Raw genomic sequence first — 26,488 nt, forward strand, 5'->3', positions numbered from 1 at the left:
GAGGAGCAAGTCCCGCTCTAAGAGTGATCTTGTATGCAACTATTGTGGCAAGAAGGGACATATTGAGAAAAAGTGTTTTCAAAAGAAGAATGACCAGAGAGCCAAAGAAGGCAAGGCTCAAGGCAAGTCTAAGGGCAAAGAAAAAGAGGAGCTGAATGTTACTTATGTTAGTGACAGTGACAGTGGACATGAGATATGTTTCACCTCTTCACTGGAGGCTCATACACTTCATGCTGGTGATGGATCAAATATGTTTTCCTGGATTATAGATTCAGGAGCTTCCTTTCATGTGACATCCTACAGAGATCTGTTTGTCAGATATGCAGGAGGGCAGAAGGGAGTTGTCTTTCTTGGTGATAACCATGCATGTTCTATCATTGGTATAGGTGATGTCAGACTTGTGCTTGAAAATGGCCAGCAGTTAATGCTCAAAGGGGTCAGGCATGTTCCTGAGGTGAAGAAAAACTTGATTTCCACAGGGTTGTTGGATGACGATGGTTATCATACCACCTTTGGAAGTCAGAAATGGAAAATCAGCAAAGGGGCAATGGCTATTGCCAGGGGTCCTAAGGTTGATACTTTGTACTCACTTCATGCTGGACATTGTCCGCATTCTGATGTAAATGCCACCGAGCTGCCAAAGATTTCATTGTGGCATAGCCGGCTTGGCCATATGAGTATTAAGGGAATGGAGCAATTGGCTCATTTTGGTTACTTGCCGAGTCTAAAATATTCAGATTTGCAGAAATGTGAATTTTGTCTCTACGGTCGTCAAGTACAAATACCTCATAAGAGAAGGTCAAATCAGAAATTACAGCTCTTGGAGCTAGTACATACAGATGTGTGTGAGATGCCTACACTCTCTTTAGGAGGTTCAAAGTACATACTGTCATTCATAGATGACGCCACCCGCAAAGTGTGGGTTTACACTCTCAGAAAGAAGAGTGATACGTTCAAGGCTTTCACTAAGTTTGTTGCACTGGTTGAAAATGAGACAGGCAAAAAACTTAAAGCCTTACGATCTGACAATGGTGGAGAGTACTTGTCCAAAGAATTTCAAGAATTCTGTGAGGCAAAGGGTATCCAAAGGGTTTTGTCTACACCATATGATCCTCCACAGAATGGTACAGCTGAAAAAATGTTCAGAACCATTCAAGAGAAAGTCAGATCCATGTTGTCACATGCTGCATTGCCCCACACATTTTGGGCTGAAGCTGTAAAGACAGCTGTGCACCTTATTAACAGGTCACCAAACAAGAGACTATGTGGTGGTGTGCCTGAACAAGCATGGACGGGCAAGCCTCCGTCTTACAAACACCTACGGGTCTTCGGTTGTGTCGCGTATGTGCATGTACGCAGGGAGGACAGAACTAAACTGGATCCAAAGTCTCTTAAATGCATATTCCTAGGTTACGGTGACAAAGGTGAGATGGGCTACAGGATTTGGGATCCCAAGAACAGAAAACTTATACGCAGCAATGATGTCGTGTTTGATGAAACCATCATGTTCAAGGAACCTGTTGTACAGCAGGAACCTTTAAAAGTAACTATTGATGATGACAGGCATCATGGGCAACACAGACAGGCTGTAAATCAGCCACAACAGCAGCATAATCAGCCATTAAATGATGCTGCAGCAGATCCTAATGGACAGCCAGTTATGGCAGAAAACATCCCAATGGATGAGGCACAGTTAGGTGATCTTCCTGACATGCAAATGCAGCCAGGAATCATGGAACAGCCACCTTCTCTGGGTGATGAACAGGCTGGACAGTCAGCTCAAGATGATGGTCTTTGGGTTAGAAGGTCAACCAGACAGACGCGGCAGCCAGAAAGATTTGTTCCAGGCATTGATTATTTGATGCTCACTGATTGTGGAGAGCCTTCATGCTACAAAGAGGCTAGGCAGAGGGCAGACAAGGTTCAATGGGATCTTGCTATGAAGTCTGAAATGGACAGTCTTCACAAGAATGGCACTTGGGAATTGGTACCCTTGCCTACTGGTAAAAAGGTACTGCCATGCAAATGGGTTTATAGACTTAAAGTCACACCTGGTGAAAAGCCAAGGCATAAAGCCAGACTGGTTGCCAAAGGGTTCAAGCAGGAATATGGTGTTGACTTTGAGGAGATATTCTCTCCCGTTGTCAAGATGACAACACTCAGAACTGTATTAGCATTGGTTGCACATGCAGATATGGATTTGGTCCAAATGGATGTCAAAACAGCATTTCTTCATGGTGATTTACATGAGGAAATTTTTATGCAGCAGCCAGAGGGTTTTACAGTGAAGGGCAAAGAGAAGCTTGTATGCAGACTGAAGAAAAGTCTTTATGGTCTAAAGCAGGCACCCAGGGAATGGTATCATAAGTTTGATACATTCATGCGAACCCAGGGTTACAGGAGAAGTGACATTGATCACTGCTTATATACCAAAAAAGCTTCAGATGGCAGTTTACTTATCCTCATTTTGTATGTGGATGACATGTTAATTGCTGGAAAATCTCATAAGGAAATGAATGCCTTAAAAAAGAGATTGCACCAGACCTTTGATATGAAGGATCTTGGTGATGCCAACCATATATTGGGTATGCGCATACTTCGGGATAGGGAAAAGCGGTTGCTATACTTGTCTCAGAAGGAATACATTGGCAAGGTCTTGCAGAGATTTCACATGGAGGGGGGGAAGAGTATTGGTACTCCATTACCTCCTTATGTGAAAATCAGCGCTTTGGACAGCCCTCAGACAGATGCTGAGAGAGCTGAGATGTCAAAGATTCCGTATGCATCAGCTTGTGGCAGTCTCATGTATGCTATGGTTGCAACCAGGCCCGATATTGCGTTTGCAGTGGGAGTGGTTAGCAGATACATGGCTAAACCTGGCAAGAAGCATTGGAATGCAGTGAAAGGTGTCATGAGATACCTAAAGGGTACACAGGACTTGTGTATATGTTTCGGCAGTCAAGATGCAAAAGTGCAGGGTTATACAGACTCTGATTATGCCGGTCACCCTGATACCCGGAAGTCTACTACCGGCTATGTTTTCACTTTCACTGGAGGTGCAGTGTCGTGGGTATCTAGAATGCAGCAATGCGTTGCTTTGTCTACTACAGAAGCTGAATATATTGCAGCCACTGAGGCGTGCAAGGAAGCTATATGGCTATCTCGGCTAGTGGCAGATTTGGGCTACTCTAGTGATACTCCATTGTTGCATTGTGACAGTCAGAGTGCCATACAGTTGGCACGAAATCCTGTTTTTCATGCAAAGACGAAGCACATCGACGTGAAGTATCATTTTATCAGGGAGGTGCTTGAGAACAAGCAACTTCAGCTTGTGAAAGTTCACACTGATGACAATCCAGCAGATCTGTTGACAAAAGGATTGGCTGCTGAGCGGTTTGCACACTGCAGACGGCTTATGGGTATTGGATAAGCAGACCAACTAGTCCTGTACATGATGATGTATATTGCTGTTTTTTCTTTTACTCTCTCTTATGGGCACACTACCTTTAAGTGGGAGGTTGTTGGGGTAAAGGCACTGGCCACCCTTGTAACAGTATTTTTCTAGTACTACTAAGTACACTAAGTACACATTGTACTTAGGTACTTAGTGGCCCTAGTCTTATCCATATATATACTAGTGTGTGTACTTGGGGAGGTACCACTCATTCTTTTATCCCCACCCACTGGTGTGTGACTACTGTGAGTGTGTCTCTCTACTCCCTACTCTATCTCTCCCTCACACTCTCCGTCAACACACTCGACAGCGGACAGACGCACAGATCACACTCACTGATATTTCTTCTATTTTCAGACCTGGGGTACGGCTGACCGGGATTACTGTGGCGCTCGTCAGGAATCGGGTAGCTACCCTATTGAATCTTTTGTAAGTTTCAAACTCTGTTCCATGGGAGTGGCTACAATCTTGCAATCTGCCATATGAAACTTCTTCAGGAGACTGTCAACATACTTTAGCTGACTCAAGAAGGTGCTATCTGAGTCTCTCCAGAACTCAATACCAAGACAATAGTGCTTAAATCCAAGATCTTACATGTCGAACTCTGCAGATAAGTCTTGTTTCAACCTTTTAATGAAGCTATCATTGCTTCTAGTCACAATGAGATCACGTACGTACAAAAGTGCAATAGTGATGTCTTCCCCTTGAACTTTGTAGTAGAGAGTATGATCTTCATTAGACTTCATGTATCCCACATTAGCAAAATACTTGTTGATTCTATTGTACCAACTTTTGGGTGCTTGCTTTAAGCCGTAGAGACTTTTCTTGAGATGGCAAACTTGATTCTCTTTCCCTATAATATATGTTGTGCCATCAAGTCCACTCCATAAAAAATTCATTACAGGTCTCTTGAGCTAAGTGATACGATCCCTAGAACAGCACTAGCAAGAGCATACACACCAAGCCGTGGCCAACAAAACCTGGCCAACCACCACTAGTCTAGAGGCAAGGTCAAGCTTGGCTGAACTCCGAAAAAGGAACTTTCTTCTTATGCTCTCCAAACACGCTGTTGTGATGGAGAGCTACCATACCGATCTGCACCCCAAATACCTAACGAGAACACCCTTTGAATCCAAGTGAAGCCAATGTCATTCCCCCGATCCGGAGTGTCCTCGTCAATGATCCAAGGATTTATGCCATTGATGTGTGTCCCCACAACGGTACAAAATAAATCCAAGGCCGTCCTGAAAGAAATGACCGTCTGTGGCGTGGCATCTAAAAAAACAGCAGTATCACCTGCCAGCTTACTATCTAGAAGCTCTTCTTCTCGTCTGAGAGAAAGTCTCAACCCAAAAATATCAGCTTGAGATCTTATGTAGATACTCATAGCTTCAGCCACAAACAAAAAGCGAAAAGGAGCTCGAGGACGTCCCCGGCGAACTAATCTAGAAACCTGGACCCGCTCTCCCTTAACCCTACAAATAAGCACCTGGCTATGGGCTGATCTATATAAGGAGGAAACCCTCTAATCCAAGCATCTGTAAATCCAAAGCGAAGCCCTGTCATAAGCTTTCTCAAAATCCAAGAGTAGAATGGCTAGCCTCTAGCCGCTCTACACAGCCCACTCAGAAGCTTCCCAAAATAAGAAGATAGCCTTTGGCCACTCTACATAGCCCACTTAGAAGCTTCTCAAAATGAGAAGATATTATCAAAAATGCTTCTGCCATGCATGAAGCCCCTTGCGTAAATCTGGTGCAAAAGCAGGCTGATTGCTTTAGCCAAGATTTTGTAGAAAGTGCCCAAAAGAGAAATAGGCCTCCACTAAGACACTAAATTTCTGCTACCCCCTTTGAAATAAGATAAATGAGACTGTCTGTGAGTGAGTCCGGCATATCACAAGAGTCCCAAATGCCCTGCAAGGCTAAGGTAATTGTTAGAAATCGACCAACAGAGGGTACGCACAGAGGAAGACTAATAGAATGGCCCAGGAGCTCACACAGTTTGTGTGGTAAGTGGAATCACAAACTTCTTTAACTTATGTGCTTCAAATCAATGTCCAGACTCATAAATAGACAATAATTCAGCTAGATAGAGAAGCTACCAAAAGAATATATTTCCGTCCAAAACTATGGACACAATACAAAGAGAGATAGATCCAAAGTCCGACCAGCGCGTGGTCCTTTGATCTTACCACCAAGTACTTCTACTATTTGCCGGATATCTCTAGAACTTGAGCCCGCGTGCTCCACCCCGAGCGTCTGTAGACTCTCCGTCCTTTGACCTCAGCTCCTTGCTGCCCTGGAAGACAGCCTAGGTCTCAGCCTCACTCTTGAGCTAAGTCTGCAGCAACACTTGCACTCCTTCACCTCTTGAATGTAGGCCCCAAGTATGGTGCTTTGCTGCTCCTTTCTGCTCTGCTGAAATGTAGGCTCCTAGCCTTCCCTTTTATAGCCCCAAAGGCCTTCTGAAATGACCGACTGGCAGCCCCTTCCTTGCCGACTCAGTCTGTCCCAAAACCACCCCTTGCGACCTTCAAAACCGAGGCTTTTGCCCTCATTTCCATGCAGGTGCATAGCCCCTATGCAGGCCGACTTGAGTCTTGTGCAGGCTGACCAGCCCTAACCAACCGACCTGCTGGTCAGCCTGGTTGGCTGGCTCTCCTGCCCTCTATAAGGGCCCTTGTGGTGCTGCTGCCAGGCCCTAAGGTCAGCCCTCATTGGGCCCCAACCCTAGGCACTCCTATGGTCAGATGTTAGTGCGGAGTGTGTGACCAACTTGTGTCTACTTTCATTCTCAACCATAGCAAGGAATTGTTTAAAGCATGCAAAGACATCTGATTTGGATTTCAAGGATAAACCCAAGTATGGCATGTAAAGTAATCCACAAAAGTAACAATACCCACCAGCAAATGCTGCACATCACTATGAACTACTTACGGGCTGCTCCAACTCTTTCATCTTTAGGGAAGGAAAACATTTTCCCAAGTACGCATCCCTCACAGACATGTTTGGATAATGCATGCATTAGGGACCATATTCTATGAATGCAATCTGACCACACTGCCATAGTTTAGATGCCCAAAACGCTCATCCCACAAATGAATGTCTGCAAAAATTAAATCCTCTACTGCAAGTGCTGCTGTGACTGTCTCTCTCATAGGCATCAAGTCTGTAGAGACCTCTAGTCAATGCTCCAATGATGACAATGGTGTTGCCATTTCTCAAATCATGAACGGCATAGCAATAACCATCAAAGATAACTCTAAATCCGGATATAGCAATGGCTGAGATGGATATAAGATTCTTTTTAATTCTTGGAACATATTAAACATCCTGAAGAGACAGATGCTAAAGTAAGCTCGACTTGGCCAATACCTTTCACGGCATAAGAAGAATTATATTGGCACAAGTCACAGTGTGCATCATTCAAAGAAAGAAACAACTTGCATGAAGTTATGTGCTTAAAAGCACCACTATCAAAGTACCAAGTACTAAATGCATTAGTGACAACCATACATCAATCATGAACAGAAGGATTATACTTGCATGTGACAATAAAAGCACAATCATGATGAGCTATATTTGTTGATCATTCTTCTCATATGAAGGTGGAGCATCAATAACTGCAAGGCTAGATTGTTGCTGCGGCTTCTTTCTGACTCATTGCACTTCCTACATTCAAAAATGTCATAACCCAATCGTTGCATCTTTTCTTTTTCTTATCAACATGTCTATTTGTATCAAAAGTGTTACCACAATTATACTTAGGTTTCCCACTGACTTTACTATCTTTGCATTACCTCTATGATGGGTAGCAAATGCATGATCACCACTCATAGACGCATTTCAATTTGCACTGCTGTGCTCCTCCTGCAACAACAAAGTGGCAAACTAATCGAATGTGTAGTAGTTGGGACTGCCATGGAAACCAACCTCAAAGTGGTTACAGACCCTCGATAAGAGTCCGGAAGTCCTCAAAGTTTCGTGGACACAATCTCACTATCTCTGTGAGCTTCATCAATGTTGGTCTTTAAAGTCCTTGACTTTGGTCAAATAGGCATCCATGGTTTCTTGCTTCATTGCAGATCTGATACAAAGAGGCCAATTTATCCCAAAGCATTGTTTGCTGTTCTGCAAAATCTGATGTTAGGGATTATAACCTCTTTAATTAGCAAAGCAATCAAAGCATGAGCTTGTGCTTCTCAACCATCCCATCTGAACTCTTCTTAAATTGGAGGCAAAAGAGTAGTAGTGTTGGAATATGAAGAGTCAACAGCATTACCGCCACCCGTAGTGACAGGTACAGTGGCAGGTGCCTATGACAGAGGCCTAACCTAAAAACTTGTGATGATATTCCACAACTTCTTGGCTACCAACACATGATGCATCATATGAGAGCACTGGGTAGTGGGTGCCATCTAATTTCTCTTCACGGGCAAGCATACCAAACAAATTATTATTTGCCATTGCACCTGAGGCAAAATGCACAAACTCCAAGATAATCCACCTAGTGCAAATGTCTGATTCTGACCATATAAAATCAATTGTTTGCACAGCAACTAGATAAGAGAGTGTGCTTCCTGCATAATGCTGCAACTGACTGCACATGAAAAAGAACCCCAAGGCACAAGGACCTAATGCAAGAGTAAATGAAGAAAAAGCCAAAAATCAGGCTGTTTATTCGATCAACAAGACAACAGAGTTGACTGAAGACAACCCTTGACAGCTGCAGATTTCTATTCAGCAAAAGCAAGCTGCAAATCCACCAAAACTGAGTCGCATCAGTCCACAATCGACTGAAGCAGAGTCCAGGTTCGATCTGTTCAGACACAGCTGCAATAGCTCCAAAACGACTCAAAGAGGTGGCAACCAGGCTCCAAAACCATGCACAAATATCCGATGCTTGTGGGAGAGGCAACAACAAGCAAAAAACAGATGTTCGAATAGTCAACCAACAGCAGAGAGGACTCCACGAAAGAGGTGGCTGTTGAATAGTGATCCCCACACAGCAAAACTCAAAGACTCTAGTCTGTTGCCATAGTTGCCAGCCGAAATGGAAACGGAAGAAACTGAAATATGGTACAACTTATGTATAAAAAATTTCTTTTTATACATAATACCATTATCTATACTTGAAGCATCATGCATGCTTCTATGATTCTAAATTCCTATGATGATTGATCTATCTAGTATCATCTCTTATCCATGAATGATGCTTCAACAATCAACATGTGTCATGAACTAAGTTCTAACTTCTAACAAGTTTGAAGTTACAACAATCTGAAGTTTGAGAGGGAGGATGGAGAGGGGAGAAAGAATGGAGAGGTAGAAGAAGGACACGGAGGTGAAAGAGGATGGAGAGGTAGAAGGAGTCGGAGGAGGATGAGAGGTAGAAGGAGGATGGACAGGTAAGAGAGGAGAGGTAGTGCAGGGATGGAGAGCTATGAGAGCAGGCTGACAATGGAGAGCAGCTACCACCCTCCAGGATGGAGAGATGGAGACGAGAGTAGGCTGCGGGTGCCAAGGGCCCAGGAATCAAAGATGGAGAGGCTGGAAAGCAGCAGGATGGAGAGCAGCAACACAGGAGGCGGCGGAAACGACGAGTCACGACAGGAGGTGACGAATCGACGAAAAACGTTTTAATCAAAAGAAGACAAAAAAGGTATAATCGAAAGAGGGCCACACAAAGAGAGAGAGAGACACACACACACACACACACAGAGAGAGAGAGAGAGAGAGAGAGAGAGAGATTACAAAACGGCGTTTTTGGAGGAAACGGCGTTTCTGTTTCGCCGTATCCATTTCCAGGCCAGAAACGGCTGTTTCTGGTAACTATGTCTGTTGCAACCTCAAAATAAGCACCAGCGGCTCAAAAAACAGCTTCAATAGGTGGCTTCTGCACAGAAATGCACCAGAGTCAGAATGAGGTAGAGGAGCTCTGAAATGCAGCAGGGAGAGCAGTTCCAGATAAGGCAACCTGCAGTCACCTTCAAAAGAGTGGCTTCGAAGCAGCTACTGCCGCGAAAACGGCATGAGTCCCACGCAAAATGCTCCAGGACAGGTCGCAAAGCAGTAGGGCAGCTCCTGGAATGCAGTAGAAGAGGTGCCAAGGTCTAGGACGCTTGCAGAGGGTGGCAGCTGCAACAGTGCTGACAGAGGCTGAAGCAGAAACTTTCTCACAACGAAAGTCCACCCCCGAGCTAGGAGCTGAGGGAAGACCACAAGGTAGGTTGGAATAACCTACTCATACCACTGAAGGGTAATGGAACAGGAATACAACAGTAGGAAAACAGAGCAGCAATGCCATCGAACTGAACATGTATACTGAAAATGAAAGTACATCATAATAAGGGTTGAGCCTACATCCCACGTGTCATACGTTGACTAAGTGTCCTATGACTAAATGTCTCAAAAATTAACTAATCTAGAACTAGCCTAAATCACTAGGACTAGCCTACAAGGCCATACCAGGGGTAAATCTAAGAGTCTCCCTCATCATCTTTGATCTGGGAGTTGGTTCCCAATTGTACAGATGAGAAAACACTACTGTGGGCTTGCCTCTGGTTCTATCAATAAAAAAGGACACCTCATCCATGGATAATCTCAGCAAATGTGAGTCCATCTCACCAATATGTCTCTGCCATGTTAAGTTCTCTGTTGGTCTCACAGACCCCATATTCCTACTTATCATTCTTTTCTCTTTTCTCTAGAATGATAACTCTTCCAGCTCTATAAACAACCCACAATGTTCCTGGCATCCTTCAGCACTTCGTCCATGCATGTATTGCCAACGCTCTATTTCAAGGGAATAAGGTCTTCATTAATGTAGATGGTGGAATCAACCTCATGATTTTCTGTGAACAGACAGTCTAGATGCACTATTTTTAAACAAGTAATGTATGGCTTGTCCTTGGTTGGACATCCTCCTCAAGCCTGGTCACTTTGACACGTTTGTGGCCTACGTAATTTTTCAGGGCTGGATTTGCTCTCTTTTACTACCTCCACCCATTTGGAGGTCTCATTCTATGCCTTCATTCGAGATTGTATTTCATTTATCTTTATTGCACCTCTTGTTACTCCCTCTTGCTAGTTTTTCTGGTCATCCATGAGCTTTAAAATTTCTTCTTTAAGCATTTCCAAGATGCTATAAATTTATCCCCACCCTGTGCCCCTTGCCATGGTGGCAGTGTATCCATGGCATCCATGAGAGATAGAGATAGCCATCACAGGACAGTACATGGTAAAAAGTGCAATTAAAGCAGTTATAAGAAGCTCTCACAATGAGTAGATAATGCATTGCAATTAAGAACCTCATTAAAACAATGTTAAATTTTGATTTTTGGTCCTACCTATTTGGCCTAAAAGTTCAATTTTCACGCCCAAATGTTCAACCTTCTTCCCTGGCAACGGATCTATGTAAACCTGTACATAACAACCAAGAAACAAAAATTACTTCAATTGAAACATGCTTGCAAATTTTTAAGATGCATTTTGTAAAAGAGTTGGCTCTTTGTTTGGCTTTATAATAAATTTAAAAATATTTAGCCTAAATTACCTCTCCCGCTATACTTTCTTGACTGTGAAAGACTGGATACATTGCCGTTTGTCCCGTCTCCTTCTTGACAGCAGCCTGGAATTGAAATATTTAACAATTAGTTTTAAACTTTTTGAATCAAGGAAAACGAAGGGAGCAATTCATGTACACAAGTCAAGCTCACAATAAAGTGCATAGCCCTTGCAGCCTTGTTTGCATACATGAAGGCAGTACTAAGCTGTCTTTGCGAGCATCCCCATCGTCTTACTCACACTTGTCTCCCTATGTATGCTCTTCCCTTCCCTTTCCCTCTTTTGACGCTGCAAGCACATATAGTGGCAGTATGGCCTTTGATAATTCCCCTTTTGTAATACAATATATGGCATAGACCATTGGGATGTGTCCGATGGAAATTTGTTTGTCTTTCCATGGGAATAGCAACTAGCTTGCACTCCACCATCTTGAAAGTCTAAAACCTCCCTGGCTTAATTCTACTGAGAAATGAAAATGCTGGTGCCACATCTCAATGCCAAGAAAATAGTGAAGAACGCAGTTGCATCATCTTCAACTCCAAGAAAGATTGACTCTAATATCATAAAATAAAGAGAGAATTAGTCTGCCCTACCCCCCCCCCCAAAAAAAAAGAAGAAACCTAATACACTATCATAGACATTAGCATAGTAAGGGCTCTGTGTATCCAACCTTCAAATAGTACTCATCAATCCCATCACCATGCGGGGCCTATATCAATGCGTAAAATGTCATTTAAAGCTTGCATACATTCCCTTTTAGATCAAGGACATCAACACCCGGTGTGTGGATAAAAAAGGAAAAATATTTTTCACTTGTTGCATGTTGCTGGGTGAGTGTATAGCTATGTACATAGCTAGTTGGTTGTGGAAATGAGCAGTGGACACCCTCATGATGGACTCCACACTGATGACATATTGTCTTGAGATGGAAGACACTTCTGCAGGGACTCCGGGAGATAATGAAGTGCAGTGTGGTTGCAGCAGGCAATCCAGAGCAGTGTGACGGGGTTTTGTTGTGGGATGACATGTACTCTTTATGGTTGTCCAATGCCATATGTGCATGAAAGCACGAGTTTTATTGTTGAGAATGCCTTGCTTCCAGTGTGTCAGGATTGGCTTCATGGTAGTGTGATAGTCCGTGGGGAACTAAGCATTACATGCTGGTTAGTAGGTTATGTGTTGGTGGTGCCTAAGGTCGGAGTATAGGCACTAATTGCCTTGGTATAGTTTGAAGGGAAGGGGGAGAGTGGTGAAAAAACAAAAGGTGACGTGGCCATAATCAAAAAAGCATGCATGCAGGTGGCTACGTGAGGAGGAAGAGGAAGCTTCTCGACGATGATGCTGGCATGCTACGTGAAGGACTACTTTAGAAGGAGTTCGTGGACAGTTGGTGGAGAGGAGAGAGCTATGATCGGCGGGTGTGAGACATAGCTTAATGACGTGTGTGTGGAGAGCTTCAAGGAGCAGGAGAAGGAGAATCATGGAGGATCAGCAGGGTCAGAGGCACGGGCCTCGTGTTGAAGGAAGGACTGCGTGAGCTTTGAAAGGAGGAGCTGCTGCTTGTCGAGGGGGTTGCAACAACTACAGGAGGGAGCCTGTGAGTTCGTGAAAGATGGTGGACACCCGGAGGATCTTAGACGACAAGGAGAGCACCGGAGGGAGGATACGGGAGCATTGTAAGTTCTGTGAGTGGGAGAGAGAGGAGTAAGGTGACGCGGATATGGAAGAGAGGAGCTCAGAAGCGACGGGGCTGTTGCTTTGCTGGGAGCTCCAGGATCAGGAGTAGCTGTGAAGCTACTATGCTTACATGAAGGAAAAGGCGACGAGATTTTGGAGGTGGCGCTTCGCTATGGAAGGCTTGCTGGCCATCTTCACGTAACAAGCGAGGAGGAGGAGAGCCATAAGCAGGGAGCCTTGTAAGCTATGTGAGTTGGTGATACGCGAGGAGGGAACACAGAAGGAGAGGGAAGCCGGAGGTCGGTGTGCTCGGTGGAGCAGAAGGAGGGCTCTTCTGGATGAAGCTGACGACAAAAGAAGCACAAGTATCCGACGAGCTGGCAAGTATGCGTGATGACGGCAACGAAGACAAAAGGAGCTTCTCGTCGTGGAGCGGAGGGCGCATACGGGATCTAGAGGAGATGGGCTGGCTATGCATCGAGTGAGCACACGATTGCTCAGAGACTAAAGGCAGAGAGTCGTTTGGCTAAGCGGGTGTTTTATGAACAGAAGAAGCCTCGGGTGTTGTCAACAATCACGTGCATGAAGAGTTGTTGCTTCTGTAGAAGGTTCAGAACTTAGTCGTGGGTTTTTTTGCTACTGGCGCTGCTCTCAGATGGAGGACGGGCATGGTGTCTCTACTGGGAGGTTGAAGAAATCATGGCGACACGGAAGGATCTAGAGTTTGCTGCTCTGAAGGAGTGGGGCATCCTTAATACGTGGAGTGGGAGTTTTGTGGGTGCTCTGAGAGCAGCAGAGGGACTATGAGCAGCTATCGTCATGAAGGAGAGGTCGTCTTGTTGGAAGATGCTTGAATGGGTGAAGCGTCTCTACTATGAACAAGGGTGAAGCCATAGAGTAGCTATCGTCGTGTGAAAGGAGATGGGCAGTGAAGGGAAATGGTGGTTGTAGAAATGCAATCTATGCATGGAGTGAGCGACTGGAGAGGCGACGCAATTACAGACCAGAGGATCGGGTTGGAGGTCGAAGATGGCAAAGAGGAAGGGATACCAGTGACCTTGGAGAGGAGAAAGGGTCCGTGATCCTTGATGGACGATGGGTGATGGGTTCTTGAGAAGTTGGCATCTCGGTTCGTTGTGGGTGACGAGGAGAGTTTTGTGAGCAATGAAAGTTACGGTGAAGACTATTGTGTGTGAAGAGTGTGGAAGCTCGTAGAAGCAGAAGGTCTAAGGGTGGAAGTAGGTTCGGTAAACATGAGGTGACGGATGTGGAAGCTTTTGAGAGTGGAAGGGCTACGAGAGAGCAGGTGAGGTATGTGAGCTCGAAGGAGGAGCAGAGGTCGAGGAGTTTAGAGGGTGAAGATCCCAAAAGAGAACACATGAGCTGAGACGGAAGGTGAACTCAGTGAGCAGGGAAGAGATATGCAGGGAGATAGAGATGAAGGCTATCTCAAATGATGCTTGATAGTTGAGCTGAAGCAATGGCTGTCGGGAGCTTTCGAATGGGAGAGGGTCTCAACCATAGAGGCTTGGATCAATACCTTGGATACAAGAGGGCCGTGAGTTGGTATGCTTTGTAAGGGAAGCTTGTTTTCCAGAGAATCTGAGGGCCTTGTGAGCTTGAGCTCAGTCATCAGTAGGAGCTCGTGTTGGGCTGTGTGGTCCACTAGGTTCTTTTTGAGTTTCTTTGGCTTCCGGAGAAGTGTGGCCAGAGTGTGAGTTGTATCAGAAGGTATGTGTAGAGACAATGATGTTGAATGGATGCCTTTTGCCTTGTGATAGAGTTGTTCGGGTGTTTTGAACGTGGATGAGTGTGGCTGTGAAGGTGGGTTAGGCTCTACTATTTTTGTCCATCCACCGGTGACCCACATGTACCTCCTCCTCAAGATCTTTGCTTAAGAGCTTCACATCCATCTAATGTACAAGACAATAATGATATACATCTAATGCTACCTCACCTGATCGTCATCATCCTGGCTACGGGAGCAAATTTTACAAATTCTTTTGATAATCAAACCCTTCACGTTGTGTGTAGCCCTTGGCTTCCAATCTGGATTCCATTTCTGATCCCCAATACAAGCAGGACAAAGGGTTTACCACCTAGCAATCCCCGTTAGGATTTGTTTCAGGTTTGATGCATGAGCCACGGAGGCATGGCATGCATCCCATTGTATTGCATTGTTCACATAGGATCACCACATGCTGGTCCATCAAAGGGCCATGTATTGGCTGCCATATGCCCAGGACATAGCCTGCCATGTGGGCAGCACACTAGGCTGCCAGATACGGCTGCCACATAAGCAGCAAGGAGCACAGCCACATGGGCTGGAAGGCTATACAGGATGGCATGTATGTTGCTCTAGACTGCTCTAGAGCTGCACCAAATTTGCACTCCACTGTTTCCTTGTTCATTCTTACTTGCTGTGTGTGAGAAGTCTTGCATACTGTTGCTCAAACCAGCCACCTATTATCATCTTGCACCTATGTATGCCTGTGCTGACCTATAGGAGGAGATTTTGACCTCTTTGGAGACTTGAACACTTCAAGGAGTGCAGCTCCTACAGCCAGGGCTCCACTCAAGAGGCCTTACCGTCAACGGCTATCATCCTCGGAATACTAATCCTAACTGTCCAATAAAGATACTTCTACAATTGAATCCAATCAGATAATGACTCGCTAATCTATGCAAAAAATACAGGCCAATCAAAATATCACCGGGTAATTTACTGCCCCAATCCCACACACCAAATGAACCAACCACCAAACGCCACCTGACGACTATCCTAGGTCCTCTATGCAAATTGTGATTTGAGCAAGAAGGGCAATTGCGATTCCATCTGAAGCCTGGATTTGGGTTCATCGTGGAGTTTCCACACTTATTGGTCCATCCTAATTGATGATTTGGCAGTTGCAGCTACCTTGGTGTCACATGCACCCCTGCACTTGGGTGCAAAGTGACACACTAGCTACATCGACAAGTGCGTAATAGTTCTCTAAAAGGAGATTTTGTCATATGCTGTGACCCCTTTGTGAGCCCTTGTCCAGGGACAAGCAGGCACAAGCTACATAAGTCAGTCTCTCAGCCTTAGGTCAAGTTGGAAGATCAGTCCTTGTTCACTAGTACCCACTGGATAGTGTTTCCGTCTTAGGTTTAGGGATAGGTTTAGGTCCAGCCTAGGATAGGAACCCTTCTGGGCCCCCTCAGGGCTGGAACAAGTGAAGAGAATGGCAGGGGAACGGCTGCTTTTATAGGCTACCCTGCACCCCTCCCTAGGATGCCATTTATGGGGCCTATGGCTGGCATTTATGGGGGCCTGAGCTGCGATTTATGCTGCTATTTATGGGGGCTAGGGCTGCCTTTATGGGGCCAAGGGACCAGCCAACCAGCCCCAAAAGCCCTATAAATAGGGGGCCTCCAGGCCCTCTTTCCTCATTCAGTTCTCCCAGCTCTTCAGCCACCTACAGCTCCTCCTCAACCCCCTCTAAACAGCCTGACACTCACCCCCTGTGGCCCTCTGACCAGCCTCAGCCTTTGGCATCAGTTCAGCTCTCTGGGAAGGTGTTCATGCAGCACATCAAACGGGGATTCGGGACAGCGAGTGGAGTAAGGTTTGGGGTCTGTTTCAGCAGCTCTTTTCAGTTCTCTCTTACAGTTTTACACAGCTCATTCTCAGCTCTTTATTTCAGTCATCTCTCAGCTCTCTTATAGGATCTATCACTCCTAGCTTTCACTCTCTCACTCACGCAGTAACCCTGCATTCCGGTGGACAGCACAAGCCTCTCCCTTGCCTTGCAGAAGCGTCCTACATCGTCAATGTGGACAGCATCAAGGTCTCGGTATCGGTCGGTGTTGCCTCTCAAGTCTTGGGGTCTGCTATACGTGTGCACAGTGAGCTCTTCAGAAGCGCATTTTCCGTGCTCTCTCGAAGAGTGTTCTTTGTATTTCTCAGTTCTCCAAGTATAAAGCAAATTCTCCCCTGATTGGGGGAGGGGGCCCTCAGTGGGTACAGGGACCCAATCGGTTGTCGACTCTACTCTTTCTCTACCCTCATCTCCCTTCTCTCTCTATGGTGTACAACGCTAATTCCTCGCTAAAGGTTTAAAGAAGGTCTTGCTGTGAATTACACGATCAGATTACCATTGCATGTTACACTTGGTGTTGAGTTGATCATTCTGTTCTTGATAGGAGTTTCTACATCGGTATTTAATCATGTCTTTTGTTAGATTGAGATATTGACAATACTTACATGGGAAGAGACTACGGTTGTGCCTACAAGACATATGTTAATCCTTGGATTAGTGGACTTGATCCAGCACGGCTAGGGGGCACTAGGACTACAAGAAGCAAGCTGAGGCGGGTTTAGAGGACTTGAGCAATAGCAAAGGACTGGTTGGCTTCCTTAGGTAAGGATGCTATTTATAGCAGAATGCTCTTTTATATAAGAGTGGCCAAGGTTATTGTGCATTCATTTAGTGTGCACATACCACTAGATGGTCTGGTCTGGAGTGAGAGCCTAGGCTCCTCTCATCTACATGGTGGATCACAAAATGCTATGCCGAGGGTTCCTTGGGAATCGGTTCCGATGGTTAGGACGATAGGATTGGGCTGCTGGGAGTGAGAGCTTTAGCCCACATGCTCGAGGGTGGTTGGGTGGTGAGTTCACCTGCTAGTACCATAGTTGCCACTCCATCCTTCTCTCTCCATCCTGCTCTCTATCTTCTCCATCCTTAGTTCGTGACCCATGTTGATTGCTGAAGCATCATTCAAGAATTTAGAATCAGAGAAGCACGCATGATGCTTCAAGTATAGATAATTGTATTATGTATGATTTGCACTCTACTGATAATTGTATTATGTATTAAAAAATAAATTTTTATACATAAATTGTACCATATTGCCGCTTCTCCCGTTTCTGTTCGGCGGAGGCCGGAAACTCTGTTTCCCCGGTTTTTCCCGGTTTTCGTTTCTTCCATTTCCGTTTTGGCTGGCAACTATGCCTGCTACATGAATTATTATCACTATTGATTGTGTTATAACTTGTGATTAGGGTTAGGTCCATTAAGAAACACTACAGTTAGTATCAAAGCAGCCCTGTCGCATGGAAACCGTTGCGAGGTCTGCAAAACAAGGAGTTCTAGATGTCTGTTTCATGTATTTGATGGTGCCCTTGCTGATTGCATGTCACGTGTCTAGGAAAAGGTCGATTTTCTATCCATGGAGTAGAGCGACCCTTTAAGTTCGCAATGTGTTTATTGTTTTATCATATTTTGGCACGAAGGGTGTCAAAGTATCCAAGGTTGCAATCCCCAAAGGCTGATGACCCTACAGGGGAAGGCACACCATGCTTGCTTCTTCGATTGGAAGAGGGACATAGCTGGAATACACCACCTTCTTTTTTAGAGAAATATCGATGGTTTGGAGAGGGCCGAGCTCCATAAGGTTGGTGCGCCTTGGTCTCGTAATTTGCACAGCTGTAGGATGTAATATTTTGTGACTGAATCGGACGATGGCAAGAAGTAGCTGGGGTGTGTGTTATCTCCTTGGTTGCTGCAAGTGAATATAAGATCCGGATAGCAGCGGTTTGGTTGCTACAAATGCGTGCATGACCTGGACAGCAATGTATTGGCTGCTCTATTTGCTGCCTGGCAAGTTGCCTAGGCTGATTGCAGATGGCAGCTAGGGATTGACATTGGAGAAGGGGAAGTGTGCTGAAACACAGGGGAAAAGAAGGGCGATGATAGGGACTAGAGCGAGACCTCACACTCCCAACTTGCCCAAAAGGGCTCTGCTCTGCATCTCCAAGTCAATGATGTCAAGTCCTCCCTCCACCTGGGGCAAGATCACCATCTGCCAAGCGACCCTAGCTCTAGTGTTCCTCATGCCATTCGATCCTAGCTCTAACATAAAAGCTTACACAACACACTCTCTAGGATGTGGGAAATCTATTGCTCTGTTGAGATGTCAGCACCCCCTGGCAGCCCTAGTATCTCGCTCTCTACCCTCGCGGAATCCAACGAAAGCCCAAACCTCCTCAGTCTTTGTGAGGAGCCGACTCATTTGGTTCAGTTGATCTTAGCCCTGGAGGCCAAGCAATAACTCTCTAGGCTCTCCAGACCCCCTCTGGGCTCTCTGTCATGCCCTCCACAAAGAGTTTTGTGTTAGTTGCAAACTCCAAGTCCAATAGCTCCTTCTCTTGACAAATCGAGAGCTGCAACCCAGGGAGTCCCACTGCCTGGGATCGCATGAAATAGCCTGCCTCTGCCACAAAGAGGAGGAGGAAAGGAACTAGAGGGCAGTCCTGCCATACTAAACGATAAAGTGAGAAGGCCTCCCCCGAGTGACCTCTAATAAGCATATGGCCGGCACTCCGTACATACAAGGCAAACACCCCCTAAATCCATCTGCCTGAAATACCCAACCTCTGTGCCCTCCTGAAAAAGACCACTCCACCCTGTCATAGGCCTTCTCGAAATCCAAGAGGAGGACTGCGATAGACTGACTCCCCTGATCCCAATCCACTACCTCCCAAAAGGTAAAGACCTCTAATAAGCATATAGCTGGCACTCCCTACATACAAAGCAGACACCCCCTAAATCCAATCTGTCTTAAAAATACCCAACCTTTGTGCCCTCTCGAAAAAGCCCACTCCACCCTATCATAGGCCTTCTCGAAATCCAAGAGGAGGACATAGATTGTGACTCCCCCGAGCCCAATCCACTACATCCCAAAAGGTAAAGATGTTGTCCAGGATGTTGCATTCTTGGAAAAAACCGGTCTTTATGTTAAGGATGTTGTTAGCAAGGTGGGGTCGCAACCACAAGCTCAAGATCCTTGGCTAAGATCCTGTAAGCAGTATCAACAAGGTGATTCGTCTCCACTATCGAATGTCAAACCTATCCTCCCCTTCCGGGATCAAACAAAATAAACCCTTGACTCAATGACTGGGGAGCAAGCCAAAATCGACAATCTCCTCAAAAGCGTGACGTAGGAGAGTGTGAACGACTCATTGAAGCAAGGACAGTGTCAATCCATCCTCCCCAAGGCACTTCTACGGAGGGAGGACCTTGAGGGCCTCCAAGAGCTCATCAGTGAAAGGGGCCTCCACTTGTCTACTCATGATCGAGAAGACCACTGTCGGGATATGGGCCCAAAGAGCCTCCTGGGCTGAAAGCTCTTGCTAACACTCAGCACTGTGAGGCTAGGTCTTGATTCCCAAGACACTCTATGGAAGCCAAATCCCATCTCTCTCTCTCTCTCTCTCTCTCTCTCTCTCTCTCTCTCTCTCTCTAATGTTGATGGAGAGCATGGGCCTGAAGCTCCTCATTGCTCCTCTGAATTGCATTGACTACCCAAGAGGCGCAACCACCCTAGGGGGTCCTGCTGACTACCAACAAATCTCTGCCACAGCTTGCTTCACTCCTTTGCAAGCATTTTCCTCTTTGGTGGTTATGCTCTATTCCTTCGGAATCTGCTTTTGAAACTACGAACCTGTTCTACTTCCTTTGTTTTGAGCTTGGCACAATCATGGGTAATGCAGGTGCTGAAGCTGTTTCATTTCTAGATGAGACTCTGTCTCTCGCAAGGCTACATCCCTAATGACCAACGCCTTATGTGTCTCCTTGACATACAGCAACTAAGCTTTGGACTCATCACTGTATTCGATAAATATGCACTTCCTGCTTCTTGAATCCAATTTGTTTTTGGAGTCTTTATGATGAGCTTCTTCCTCAAGTAAGCCTCCAGTGGTGTCTTCCGCACGACTGCTTTAGTCACTGTCCTATTCAAGATATGGATGGCCATATTGATGCCCCTCTCTGTCCAAAAAGACCTTGGAACATTTATCTCTCTCAGCATGCTCAAACCCATCTCCACAATCGCCTGATCCTTGCACTTTGCCATCCTGTCTTGGTGGGATGTACGTGCTGCCGCCAATTGACATTTGATGCATTGAAACTCATCTAATGTGAATTCTCTCCCTCTGCCTATTCTGAAAGTCTTAACTTTTCTTCCTGTCTATTTTCTACTTTGGCTCTCCAGTCTTTTGAGTTTCTCAAGAGCCAGTGACTTCTTGGACAAAACAATACACCCAAGTCATTCTACTGAAATCATCAATAGAGATAAGTATTGTGATCTGGAAAGTGATCGCGTACGCATGGGCGCTCACAAATATCCAAATGAATCAACTCCAGTGGGTCCGTGGCCTGATTCATCGCCTCCATCGCCATGTTGCCTTCCATGCAAGCTTTGCAAAGTTCTTGTTTGCTTGTCAGCTGTGGAAATTCTTGTCGTCCATATCTCTTCCAGAGCTGTGTATGATATGCCCGAACCCCTATGCCACAATCTAGACATCCCTGTGTCTCCTTGTACCATCATTGCAGTAAACTTGTAGAGTCTCTCCTTCAATGCCTCAAGCAATCACTTTATCTCTCAGTTTGGGTTTGATGCTTACTTTGTCCTGACTCTTGTCCTGCTTTTAGCCAGCTGACTGACAGAAAGCAAATGCTTACACAGATCAGGCACATGCAAGACATTTGTCAATACCTTATCCTGACCCGCACTCGTGTATGGAACGCTCGCATACCTTTGATCGGGTAGCTTTGATTGTCTCCCATTGTACCAGGTAATCCGGCACTAACACCGGCCAGGTTCTTGAACCATTGCTTTGTCTTTGACATGAGCTTTGAGGCTCTGCTATCAGTGAACCACAATGCAAACCGTGGGAAACTGATCCACGCAGTGCACAAAAAGCAATCATGGGAAACTGATCCACACATGGTGTACCGTAAGAGGTAGATATCAGGGATACCCAAGCTCTCTCAATGTTTTAACATGCAAATTCATCATGCCCTGCTCGACATAATGACACGCTCCTGCTCCAAAGGGCCATTATCCTGAGCCCATTGAGATTTACTTACGGCCACTATTGCCAAATACTGGAGTCCAAACAAAAGGGCTGCATCCCAGTCATAAAGCACCGGTGTCCTGCAACGTTAAAGGTATTAAAGCTCCTGATAAATGACCAGCTTACAGAGTCATAGCCACCCCTCTGGCGCCCATCCCTAGCAAATCTTACTTGACAACGCACACAATGGGAGGTCTCAGAAAAGGATCACAGAGATTTTCCTACGAACTGCCCCAGCTTCCGATGTTGTGTTAGCCAATCTTATGATGTGAATGCGTCCCTCAGAGACCTATTATCCAGGTTGGGGCAGATATCAAACTGTTTAATGTGTGGGTGATGCAGGTGTTGTTGGCCATACAGGTGAAGCAAAGGTGTTTTGAACTGAAAATGGATTGACAGCCGGAGAGCAAACTGCCTTTGTCAAATACTAAATGCGATACCATCGCACAAACAGTGCTAATAACGATGTTAACTCAATCAAACTTTAAGTTCACAAACCTGCTTACGAGTTTCCCCATCAGCAAATTTGATCGAAACTGTACATGGCTGTTTAAAGGCTCCAACAAGAAGATTCTGTCACAGTCATTCACAAGCATCAGAGCTTAAACTTAAGTCCTGCCATATCTTACACATGCCTAGGTAGTTTCAAGCGGCATTACAAAAACCTTTTACTATGGCATTGATCCGATGTCCTTCTGATCTAATTTACAATGAGTGCTGCTCGAAATTCAATCAATTGATAATAGCCTTAGGAAAAATTAAAAGTAATTTTACAATTTTAAGTGTCAGCATGTCACCATGTCTGCAGTGCGATATGGACCTCAGTAGCTCCACGGCTGAAATTCGATCCTCCGGCCTGCTAGCTGAAACATGTAGCCGAAAAAGCAAGGCTTGGAATTATGTAAACAACCACGATTTCGTCTGCCGCTAAAATGTGATGAAAACGAAACATTGTTCCATTTCCTGGCCCGCTGTGAAGAAACAAAATCAAAGATCGCCACACGGAAAAAATAAGAACAGGTCAATCCCTTGAAATGGGATTCAAAAACATGTTGCTGGGTGCATTTGCCGCTTCAGAGCAGATGAGCCTGTTGCAGAAGATGCTTACCATACAGACCTTGCCAAATCAGGAGGTTCTGCAAGTTGGACAATTCGCGATGGTGAATTGAAACAAGAAACAGGGACAGGAGAAGAAAATGGAACAAAAGTAGATCACTGCGCTTTTAACTGAGAATAGTGCTCCTGCGCACACTTTTGGCAGCCAACAATATATTTTTATTTATTTATTTATTTATTTATTTATTTATATGCTTGTTATTAAGCAAGGTATTAGCACTGCCTTAGTCCCTCCTTTTGTGAATTTCCACACAGATCATCCTCCACAAATTGCCTTTTAATACTTTAAAAAATCGTTTGCTTTTCTCTTTCCCATCCAAAAGTCCATGCTATACCACTATACTAGGACGTAGCGCTCACATGCACTTGTGCTCTCTTGTATATTTATTTATTTATTTATATTTATATGTATATGTATGTATGTATACAACTTTTTTTCTCTTTTTTACTGCGCACAAGATAGCATTGTCCTCAACAAATCACAAAACTTGGGATTTCAAATTTTGAAGGTTTTTTCCAGGTTTCTTAGCTAAAATATAACTAAATTGCCTCACATTATGGAGATTTTACAAAATTGAGAAAATGTTTTTTACAAGTGAAAATGAAAATGTTGGAGGTTCATTGTATATAGTTTGCAGGTTTTGTGAGAACATTGTTGAGCAAAGGCCCGTGGAGACTTCTCGAGCCAAAAGTCTATATTAATGCTTGGAGCTCATTAGCTAGTCGATTTTCGACTTAGCTAGCTGGCTAATTTTTGCCACAACTATGCTAGTTGAAAGTTGATTATCTAGACTCTACAATTGTTAGCATTGCCTCCTTGGAGCCAGTCCCATGCACCGGAGGACCGGGGATCGACACTCAAAATCACGTGAGCCAAAAGAAATAAGAAGGCCTCCCCGTGAGGCTGCCAAGGCTGAAATTCTAGCATCGCCATGCTAAAGCTAGCATGGCTATAACGGATTCCAGTGAAGGCTTGCCATCGTCTTAAAGTGATATTTATGAGGCCTGATAGGGGTTTTGGCACTCGATGATGAATAGTGTGGAAGATGGATATTCTGCAAAGCAATACCAATGCTTGGGCATTGCAATGCTCTGCTCTAGCAAGCCCTCAAACAAGGCTACTTGGCTGGCATTGCAAAGCTAGGAAAATGCCATTGCAACATTTCAAGTTGCATGGGGCATTGGATTTTGACAGCTAGTAGAGCTGGACTAGCCTGCTAGTAGAGCACACGAAGAAGCCACTAAATGGAGTTAAGTCCAAAGCTTTGCAGAAAGCTTCAAACTTTATTTTGGAAGGGCCTTGATGAAAAGATCTGCAATGTTTTGATGTGTAGGATGGTAGTTCAAACTGATCTCTCCTCTCTCTAACATAATGATAATGGATTTCAATGTGTTTCGTACATGCATGAAACACAAGATTTCATGCCAATGCAATAGCACTCTGGCTGTTAGTGAATATAGGAGTAGATGGCTATAATAGCACTCTGGCTATCAGTGAATTTAGGAGTAGATGGCTGCAAGCCACCATCAAGACCTGCCACCGATTTCATGAAAAATACACATTCAAATGTAGTTGCAAAGGTTGCCCTATAAAGAAACAATTTCCACTAGTGGAAAACATGAATCAAGGATTTTGCTTTGGAAGTAGCAACAACACACTCTTGGATATCAACAAAGTTTCTTCATCTTTCACTATGACAACTTAATAGCATCATAAAAGATGTTCTTGCTTTAAAACCATGGGAACATAACCATATACATAGAAACTAACAAAATAGCTACCTAAGGGAAAAGCTTCCCAATAAACAAGAAAGACATCAACAAACAGTAGCCTTCATTAGGCTTTGGATGTAGATCTCCATGCTACTATCAATTAGCAATAGTAGTAGTAGAAGTACCACCAAAGAAGGGGTTGTGTATAAACCAACAATGAAATCAATAATAGATCTATCATTTTTTAAGAACCCGTGACTCCAAAACAACCTACAAAAGGGACATAAATGCCAACCAGGGTAGCAAGTAAAGAATGGGTGACCAACCATTCTATCTCCAACTTTGATGCCACCAAAGTAGTCACTATGTCCTTTGAGTTAGATCATAATATCTCCCAATTGATGGTAGAGTTTGCTGATTTGAAATTGCATTTGGTTAATGCACGACAACCTAGAGCGCCAAAGAGTGAGGATAGGCCTGGAGATAACAGTGGGGTTACTTGCTATGAATGTAATGAAAAAGGTCACTATCGCTCTGAGTGTCCTAGATTGAGAAAGAAAGAAGAAAAACAAGTATCCCTGATAGAAGCTTCTTCAGGGGATGATGGTTGAAAGAGAGGTAATGATGGTTGAACGGGGGCGTGGTAAAGCAAAAGAAAAAAAGAAAGCAGAAAAGAAGTAGATGAGGAACATCAGGAAGAGGAACGTCGTAGTAAGAAAAAGAAGGCATCTATTGATATTCTCATAAGAAATGTATTTTGGGGGTTTCCTTTGTGTTGATCTATTCCTATAGCATCTACGAGATCTACAAATCCAAGAGCCAATTGTACAACATTTTTTCAAGGCAACGATGATGCCTTGATTTTTTCAAGGTTTTCATAAGGACTCTAAGACTTTCTTATTGGATGAAACGTGGCAGCGCATTTCGCTAAGGTTGATCCCCAGACTCCAAAGTCAGTCAACCTTAGAGTTAAGTTGTATTATTGGCAGATCAACTCTATTGTTGATTGTAATTTTTTGAAATGTTTTTCTTGGTTGGTGGCCACTTTGGCAGGGAGTTGGTTTTCTTTGTTTTTCCCTTAGCAAAATTTTCCTATTAGTTGGGCATGAATAGCCCAAGATAATTTAATTAGCAAGCACTTTGTAATATGGCAAATGTTCTTAAAAGTCTCTTGTATATCAAGAGATTATTGCCATATCTTTGTGGGACAACTGTCCATCAAGAGAGTTATGAAGAGCATGCTCATGCTCACATCTTGCTACATCTTGATGACACGCTACCATCACATTGGCGAGGTCTCCATAGCAAAACAAATGTGGGATTTTTCCTCGATTTTTAAGAGAGGTCACTATTGTAGTGGCATATATTTTTGACTTTATTTTATGCTTGTACCTTCATTTTTATGGGTATTTTGATGTGACATGCCTATTTCTCCACATTTTGTAAAGGAGTAGACACTACCCTTGGCCTTTATGTAAGGCAAGCAATAACACCATCTTCTCTCTTTACTTTCATGTTCATTCAAGAGGAATAACCTCATTGCCAATTGGAGAAGGTGTTGCTACCCTCTTGGATTAGTGGAGGTACTATATGTAGAGAAAACCCATACATGTTATGGAACGTGATCATATCCATGTGTAAATCACTTGGTCATTGTGTGAGGATGATCAAGGTATCATGCATACCGGGTTCAAAGAGGTCAAGCAACTTTATAAAGTATCATAACCAATACACTACTCTCCTTATGTAATGTAGTGTCATTTAACACCTTGTCTTTGTTAAAATACAAAACCTTGTAATAAGACTATATGCTTCTCCCTTAGATTATATCACTCGATGATAGTGCAATACTTCACTCATTTTTTATTGAGTGGGAGCGTTGAGATTTGTACATCAAGATAATTAGAGGGTGTGAATCTACATCAATGTGATTGGTGGATGCAGAGCTTGGATAGGATATGGATGTGGATAATTGAGACTTGGTAGCTTATAAAATAGGTAACACCTTTGTGGTTTGTGTGGATCCCATTGTAGCCTTCCTTTCATAAAGCTGATAGCTAA

General features: G+C 44.4%; 1 protein-coding gene across 1 annotated transcript in view; it reads right to left on the bottom strand.

Moving 5' to 3' along the window:
* LOC147893724 (vacuolar protein sorting-associated protein 26B-like) overlaps positions 1-22,843 on the bottom strand; it is a 101,973-nt gene extending 79,130 nt beyond the window's left edge. The window contains exons 1-5 of the mRNA XM_087385666.1: positions 22,707-22,843; positions 22,396-22,461; positions 22,097-22,171; positions 11,009-11,083; positions 10,803-10,875 (exon numbers count right to left, since the gene is read on the bottom strand). Coding sequence (XP_087241792.1) covers positions 10,803-10,875; positions 11,009-11,083; positions 22,097-22,171; positions 22,396-22,398 — 226 coding nt within the window. The 5' untranslated portion in view covers positions 22,399-22,461; positions 22,707-22,843. The remainder of the gene's footprint in view (positions 1-10,802; positions 10,876-11,008; positions 11,084-22,096; positions 22,172-22,395; positions 22,462-22,706) is intronic.
* Between the last annotated feature and the right edge of the window lie 3,645 nt (positions 22,844-26,488).

Source organism: Dipteris shenzhenensis, chromosome 15 (assembly GCF_047967505.1).
Source record: "Dipteris shenzhenensis isolate YYH24624 ecotype China chromosome 15, Dip_SZ_1.0, whole genome shotgun sequence".
Taxonomy (NCBI): Eukaryota; Viridiplantae; Streptophyta; class Polypodiopsida; order Gleicheniales; family Dipteridaceae; genus Dipteris; species Dipteris shenzhenensis.